The sequence below is a fragment of the Propithecus coquereli genome, unplaced genomic scaffold, assembly GCF_000956105.1.
Source record: "Propithecus coquereli isolate 6110/MARCELLA unplaced genomic scaffold, Pcoq_1.0 Scaffold249, whole genome shotgun sequence".
Taxonomy (NCBI): Eukaryota; Metazoa; Chordata; class Mammalia; order Primates; family Indriidae; genus Propithecus; species Propithecus coquereli.
Genome location: NW_012148052.1, coordinates 722,543 through 730,213, shown reverse-complemented (window position 1 = coordinate 730,213; position 7,671 = coordinate 722,543). Strand labels below are relative to the sequence as shown.

At 44.7% G+C, this 7,671-nt stretch overlaps 2 protein-coding genes across 4 annotated transcripts in view; one reads left to right on the top strand and one right to left on the bottom strand.

The window, feature by feature from the left end:
* Positions 1-2,163, bottom strand: part of ZMYND12 (zinc finger, MYND-type containing 12) — a 33,368-nt gene extending 31,205 nt beyond the window's left edge. For both annotated transcript variants that reach the window (XM_012646766.1, XM_012646767.1), the window contains exon 1: positions 1,800-2,163. In XM_012646766.1, the coding sequence (XP_012502220.1) occupies positions 1,800-1,909 (110 nt within the window). In that variant the 5' untranslated portion in view covers positions 1,910-2,163. The remainder of the gene's footprint in view (positions 1-1,799) is intronic.
* Positions 2,164-2,397: 234 nt separating this feature from the next.
* Positions 2,398-6,778, top strand: PPCS (phosphopantothenoylcysteine synthetase). 2 transcript variants are annotated; one of them, XM_012646770.1, is made up of 3 exons: positions 2,398-2,963; positions 3,135-3,238; positions 5,957-6,778. In XM_012646770.1, exons 1-3 carry the CDS (start codon positions 2,456-2,458, stop codon positions 6,278-6,280), a joined length of 936 nt encoding a protein of 311 aa, XP_012502224.1. In that variant the 5' UTR covers positions 2,398-2,455; the 3' UTR covers positions 6,281-6,778. The 2 variants fall into 2 exon arrangements, with proteins under 2 accessions (XP_012502224.1, XP_012502225.1); XM_012646771.1 differs by having other exon boundaries at positions 2,422-2,518.
* The last annotated feature ends 893 nt before the right edge of the window (positions 6,779-7,671 follow it).

The window sequence follows — 7,671 nt, the reverse complement described above, 5'->3', positions numbered from 1 at the left end:
GACATACCAATTATAACTTTGGGCCAACAGGCTAAATCTACCTCCTAAAAATAAAGTCTGTTCAATGTACGCTAAGAATGAATTACAAGTTTATCTTCCCAAGTACAGAACAGAGACAAGATCAAACTCTTCCAACTAATGGGGACGTCGTTCCTTGACTCCCCTTTTCTCTTCTAACGTTCATCTTATGTAAAATGTAGATTTCTTGGGCCTCAGAAAAATGCAACCATTTTGCCTCACTGCCCACCCCGCTGCTCTTTTTCTTTGTCTCTGTAGGCCCTATTCCCCTTAAATACTGAAACTCCCAAATTCCCCTTCAGAATAAACAGCCACAGATTTGTCTGTGGTTTGTGTTTTTCCTGGGCATGTCCTCAACTTTGGCTTAATAAACCTGCATTGATTGAGATCTTTGCCTCAGTCACTTATTTTGGGTTGTCAAGTGTTTACTTTCCATTCTATTTTCCACACTGCTGCCCATCATCTTTCCTTAACACAAATGAAAGCATGTCAGCTCAAAACCATTCATGGCTTCCCAGGGAATAAATTCCAAACTCCTTGATCTCATGTTACTGTCTGGCATTAACCTTGATCTTCTTAAACTCCTACTGCTTATCACAATGATTTTCAAACTTATTTTGACTTCAGCCCATGGTAAGAAATACATTTTATCAGTACAAACACACATATTCCACATAAAACACTAAAACAAAAATTCTAAGAAACAATTCAAGTAGATTTACTTTTGATACTTTCTGTTCCATGCTATTTTTTTTCTTTAAATGTTGGTTGCAACTTATTCATGAACTGCTTATGCAGTTCTGGTCCTGGTCCCTGACTGCTCCCTCCACTATTACCTTCTTCACTCAGCACTCAGCAAACTCCGTTCTTTCACCATTTGCCCTAGCAATCCTGGATGCCCTTCGCTGTTTCCACGCATATTAAGTTCTTACTGATCTCTCAGGACACAGCTCAAAAGTTTCTTGCTCAGAGAAACCTTTCTAGATACTTCCCCATTCACCATGCTTCCATCCTCAGAGGTCCCAGAGCTTAGCACACTCTGAGTGACAGTATTTGTCATGTAGGATATAAAAACAAAGTCAGTCTGCTCTGGACTAGGTTTCTGGATGGGGGCAACCTGTTTGATCTCAGGCCCAAAATAGGGTCTAATCTGAAACAAAGGTCAGGGGATATTATACCGAATACATGAAAACTGACCTCATCTTGTACTACCTTCCATACACCCTCACCATCTTACCTGTGCACCAGACCAACTAGCCACCTTTCTATTTCTCAAACACACCGATCTTTTCTCCCTCACAGCCTATATGTGCCACTCTTCCTCCAGCCATTTCCAGGGCCAGATACTCTTACTTTGTCTTCAGATCAAAAGCCTACTCTCAGGTACACTGACCAATCTCCCATCGCATTTCTTTTCCTTTACTTGTCTTTATGATATTCATCACTCTCTGAAAGTATCTTGTTTTCTGTTTGTTTCTTTATTTATTTGTCTCCTGTATTATAATGTTAGATCTTTGAGGGAACTGATCTTCTGAGCTGCCCCAGTAACTTCAGCACCTAGAATAGTGCATAACACATAGTAAGCCCTCAAAAAACATCTGGTGACGATTAAGTTGAGGAGACAGACAAGGCCACAGGGGTCTCAAGGACCCGTCGTGAAGACACTTAGAAGGGTCCCTCGCAGAGCCAGAGGCCACGGCGAACGCAGAGCACACAAGCACCCAGACCCCTGACTGGGAGAGAGGGAGGGAGGCGCCCAGGTGCCACAACCCAGGGCCTACCAGTAATAAGTGACTGTGCAGGCCGCGCACACCCGCTCGGCTGGGGCTTCGCACACCTCGCAGCAGAGCCGGCGCCCCTTGGGCACCGCCAGTGGGTAGATCACGTTCATGTTGTAGTCAGCGGTGTCGGTCTCTAGGATGGTTGCTGGGCGAGGATAAGCTCAACGCGGGAGTCAAGTGAGGATCACGGGGCAGCTTCTCTCCCAGTATTTTAAGGTCAGGGGGTTGGGGCGTGGCTCGACTGACAAGTGGGATCTATTTTTGAGGTTTAAAAAAAAAAAACAGCACAAAACGCACAAGTCCCCAAAGATTAAATGGCCAGCGGCTTCACGCCAATGGAATCCAAGCCCAAGAGGGTCTGTACGGCGGCCGGTGAGGGTCAATACGGCCAGTTCTTTACCAAGGCTGGGAAAGTAACGTGAGGGAAATGTGATCCTTCCGGATGCCCACCCAGCCGAGAAGTCCCCACAGCGCAGTGTCATCTTCGCTGAGCTCTGGGACAGAACTATCACGCACTTCCAGACCCAGCAAAAACCAGACCTAGCGCCAAAACTAAGGCAGTGACCCGCCCACTCACCACTGCGGCGCGTGGACTAGGTACGGGGAAAGGGGCGTGGCGCCGGCGGCCCGGAGCGTGCGCAGGCGCAGCGGCGCTGATGGCGGAAATGGACCTGGTTGCCGAGTTCCCCCAGCCTGCTGGTGCCGCGCGCTGGGCTGAGGTTATGGCTCGCTTTGCCGCCAGGCTGGGCGCGCAGGGCCGGCGGGTGGTGTTGGTCACGTCAGGCGGCACCAAGGTCCCACTGGAAGCGCGGCCAGTGCGCTTTCTGGACAACTTCAGCAGCGGGCGGCGAGGTGCAACCTCGGCCGAGGCCTTCCTGGCCGCCGGCTATGGGGTCCTGTTCTTGTACCGCGCTCGCTCTGCTTTCCCCTTTGCCCACCGCTTCCCACCCCAGACCTGGCTGTCGGCTCTGCGGCCTTCCGGCCCAGCCCATTCAGGCTTGCTGAGCCTTGAGGCCGAGGAGAATGCACTCCCAGGCTTCGCTGCGGCTCTGCAGAGCTACCAGGAGGCTGTGGCTGCCAGCACCTTCATGGCAGTAGAGTTCACCACTTTGGCAGACTATTTGCATTTGTTGCAGGCTGCGGCCCAGGCGCTCAATCCGCTAGGTGCGTGCCCTGGGAGTACATCGGTTACCTGGAGGCAGAGCCTTTCTCCCCAGCCACTTATTCCCATATTTCTTGCTTACCCCACGGGTCTCACAGCGAGGGAACCCGACTTGAAAACGAGCTGATCCCATTCCTCTCCCAGATTTGTTACACCTGTGCTTCTCTTTGCAGGCTCTACTGCGATGTTTTACCTGGCTGCAGCCGTGTCAGATTTCTATGTTCCTGTTTCTGAAATGCCTGAACACAAGATCCAGTCATCTGGGGGCCTACTGCAGGTGATGGGCGCTTCTCTTCCAGAGATCTGATCCCCTATAACCAATCTTGGGTTAATTTTCTCTTGATCTGGAGATGGCCTATCTGCATCTGTATGCGCTAGGCTCTGGGGATACAGAGATGAATAAGACACCGTCCTCCCTCATGGACCTCACAATCTAGTGAGGGAGCTGGACACAGACATAATTACAATACAGAGTGATAAATGCTCTAGTGGAGGTACGTACAAAGTGCAGTCAGATCATGGGGCGAGTGAATCTTGGGGGAGTCAATGAAGGCTTCCTGGAGGAAATGACTTGGACTGGGTTTTAAAAGATGAGCAGAGGGGGCCGGGCGCGGTGGCTCACGCCTGTAATCCTAGCACTCTGGGAGGCCGAGGCGGGCGGATTGTTTGAGCTCAGGAGTTTGAAACCAGCCTGAGCAAGAGCGAGACCCCATCTCTACTAAAAATAGAAAGAAATTAATCAGACAACTAAAAATATATATAAAAAAAAAAATTAGCCAGGCATGGTGGCACATGCCTGTAGTCCCAGCTACTCGGTAGGCTGAGGCAGGAGGATCGCTTGAGCCCAGGAGTTTGAGGTTGCTGTGAGCTAGGATGATGCCACAGCACTTTAGCCCAGGAAACACAGTGAGACTCTGTCTCAAAAAAAAAAAAAAAAAAAAAAAAGATGAGCAGAGGGTATACCAGACAAAGTAGGGAAGGTCATTCCAGGTGGAGTGTGCCGTTGAAGTTGGGAAATGGGAGTGCGCTGTGAACCGAAGTGTTTTGGTAAGGCTGGAGGGCAGACCAAAGATGGCTTTCTTCATAGAAGACTTTATATTCCTTTTTGAGGGGCTTGAACTTTATCTTGTGGAGCCAAGGGACACATAACTAGTAGAAAGAAAGTTTTTGTTTGAGAAGAACATTCTGGTATCACTATAAAAGGTGAAGTAGAAAGAGGGAAAGAATGGAGTGGGTAGACTAGTTGGGGGTTATTGTTGTTTAAGAAACAGATATGGGGAGAGTAGTGGTGTAGTTGAGATGATCTGGCTTCTTGGCACCTGAGAGAGTTTTTAGTCAGTTATTGGGTGATAGAGTTTAAACAGAAGAAACTCTACTTGTGAGGCCTTGGTAGAATAGTTCTTTTGTTTATTTCTTCAACAAGTATTTATTGAGTACCTACTGTATGCCAGGCACTACTGTAGGACCTGGAGGTGGAAGCAGTGAAAAGAAACATACCATGCCCTTGTATTGCTTCCTCTTCAGGGGAGACAATAAATGAATCCAATACATACTATGTGTGGTAGTGATAAATGCTAAAGAGAAAAAGTATAAATTGGTATATGATCCCTATCATACTTTGTAATAGGTTTTTAAGGGGAAATCCTGATGATTAGTGATTTCACACTTCTTAAACTCTGGAATCTTTAGTTTATCTCATATTTTTTAGTTCTTTTTTTTAATTTTAGTTTTTTTTATTTGAGACAGAGTCTCACTCTGTCACCCTATGTAGAGTGCGGTGGTGTCATCGTAGCTCATTGCAACCTCAAACTCCTGGGCTCAAGCGATCCTCCTGCCTCAGCCTCCTGAGTAGGTGGGACTACAGACATAGTGCCATGCCATGACGTCCGGCTAATTTTTCTATTTTTGGTAGAGACAGGGTCTCGCTTTTGCTCAGCCTGGTCTAGAACTCCTGACCTCAGGCAATCCTCCCACTTCAGCCTACCGAGTGTGGTAGGATTACAGGCGTGAGCCACGGCGCCTGGCCTAGTTCTATCTTGAAAGTAACAAAAACAAGTCAACATTTCCCTTAGAAAGAATGGGAATGGAGTAATAGGAATTTTGGTCAAGTGAAATAAAATCATTTCAGTTTCCTCACTGCTAAGTTGTGTTACAAGTGACAATTTTTAAATGGAATCTAATAACCATTTTACCAATGCAAGAAATATTTTAGGCTGAGAGGTTTAAAACCTCAACTTTATTTGGGCTTCTGCCAAAATAATATTTGTATGCACAGATTATTTGTGTTTCTTTATTTGAGGGTTTGGTTGAAAAAATAAAGGGGGATGTTTGAGAAAATGTAATGTTGTTCTTTAGAGTTCTCTTAATGGTGGTGAGGGTGGCAGAGCAGAGCTGATTCAGAAGTCATGGATTGCCCCAGAATATGTATCAAGCCTTGAATTTCGGCATCATTATGAACGCTACAGAGCCAAGGCTTTTTTTTTTTTTTTTTTTTTTATTTCAGCATATTATGGGGATACAGATGTTTAGGTTACATATGTTGCCCTTGCCCCACCCCTCCCCCGCTAAGTCCAAGTTTTAAATATGTCCATCCTTCGGGTGGTGCGCATTGCACTCTTTGTGTATGCAAATATCCGTCCCCTCCTCCCTCCTCCCCCCTCCCCCTGTCCCCTCTCCCCTCTCCCCTGCCCAACATCCAATAGATGTTATTCTTATATGTGCATTTATGTGTTGATCAGTTAACACCAATTTGATGGTGAGTACATGCGGTGCTTGTCTTTCCATTCTTGGGATACCTCACTTAGTAGAATGCGTTCCAGCTCTATCCAGGAGTATACAAGAGGTACTAAGCTTTTTAAACTAAGCATTTAGTTGAAAAGTTTGACAATGATAAATCCCACTTAAGTTTAAGTTTACTTTCCATAGTTTCCCATGATATTGACCTGGTAGGTAGTGACCATTGTTTGCTTATTAAGCTTTTCTTTTTCCAATACAGATAACAATGAAGATGGTGCCAAAAATGCTTTCTCCTTTGGTTAAAGATTGGGCTCCCAAAGCATTTATAATTTCCTTTAAGTTGGAGACTGACCCCTCCATCGTAATTAATCGTGCTCGGAACGCTTTGGAAATTTATCAACATCAAGTGGTGGTGGCTAATATCCTTGAGTCACGACAGTCCTGTGTGGTTATTGTAACCAAAGACTCAGAAACCAAGTTATTGTTATCAGAAGAAGAAGTAGGAAAAGGCATAGAGATAGAAGAGAAGATAGTGGATAATCTTCGGTCTCGACACACAGCCTTTATATGTGAAAAAAACTGAAGTAAAAGCCCTTATAGGGTCAAATATTATTCAGGGCTCTTACAGCTGGTGAGAACTATAATAAATCCTTTGCTTTCTTTCATAAGGACAGAGAAAATGAAGGAAAGGGAAAAAGTGATGTGCAGGCAAATATAGTTTGGTATTTTGTCTTTTAATGACCAAACCACCTGACACACTCTGACCTGAATGTCATCTTGATTTTGAAATTGAACACTAGAGCTGTTTCTCACCTCTAACAAAAGAGCTTATTGGGAATTATATATTCCTCAAAGTCTACATGGGGGCCTGAATATCAGCCTTCATACTACAAAAGGAGGATTAGGGATGCATGAGTGGTCATGCTTTGAAGATCAAATATTTGTTGAGTGCCTACTATGTGCCAGGTCCTATGCTGAGCTATGAGGATTAAAACAATGAATAAACATGTCTTGTTTGGGAAATGGATGTATAAAAAAATACAATAAAGTGTGTGCCCAAAAGCTGCCACAATGGAAAGGATGTTTTTTTTTGGAAATTTATCAAAGACAGGAGTAGGAGAGAAGGACATCTCCCTGAAGATAGATTGTGGAAAGGTGAGCTTCCTACTATGTTTACTTTTGGATTCTTTTTCTAGATTCACTCCATATTTGAGTAACAATTTATCTTTCAAATATTTTAGGACTGCTCTTCAGGTAAACTTAACATGGCTTTCCACCTGGGACCAGGCAGGGGACATTTGGCGACCTCTGTCCTGAGGGAGGCATTATAATGTGGTAAAGAGTATGGGCTTTGGAATCACCTTAGCCATTTGTGGCACCTATTAGCTTTGTGAATTTAGGTTATGTGACTTAATCTCAGTTTCCTCATCTATTAAATGGGGATAATAACTCTCTTTGCAAATTAATGCCATTCATTATGAGGATTAAATAAAACAGTAAACATACGGTAATAGTGTGGTGCCTGGCATGTAATTCACACTCAGTGAATGTTTGCAATTGTTTTTCTCACTTAGCAAGGAAGTGCTATGCCAGTGCCCTGCTTGATCTTAGAATCTTTTGAGAAACCTTCAAAGCTCCTCTAACCATCCTGAGTTTTGGGTTGGGAGTGCACAGTAAGTACTGCAAAAAATTTAAAGTACAATTCATGATATTTGATGGAGTGAGTTAGGAAGAGTAGTGCAATGTGTCTGACTGTTAATAGAGGTACAGTAAATTTTAGTTGAGAAGATTTGAACAGAACTGCCAACATACACTGAAATACTTCATTAAATCAGAAAGTGTGACCTTGAGCAGAGGAAAAATAACTTCAGTAGTCCCTTTGAACAGGGGTTTTATATGAACTTCAAGTCCAATGTGCAAAACCTCAAAAGCAGCAGGTCATCAGCAGTGGCTGCAGTACTGACGGTGCAGGAA

What these genes read in the sequence shown, in the direction of transcription:
- PPCS (XM_012646770.1), top strand. Translation starts at nt 2,456, where the DNA reads ATGGCGGAAATGGACCTGGTTGCCGAGTTCCCCCAGCCTGCTGGTGCC. An exon ending in CCAGGCGCTCAATCCGCTAG is followed by an intron (nt 2,964 to 3,134) that starts GTGCGTGCCCTG and finishes TTCTCTTTGCAG; the next exon opens with GCTCTACTGCGATGTTTTAC. An exon ending in CATCTGGGGGCCTACTGCAG is followed by an intron (nt 3,239 to 5,956) that starts GTGATGGGCGCT and finishes TTTCCAATACAG; the next exon opens with ATAACAATGAAGATGGTGCC.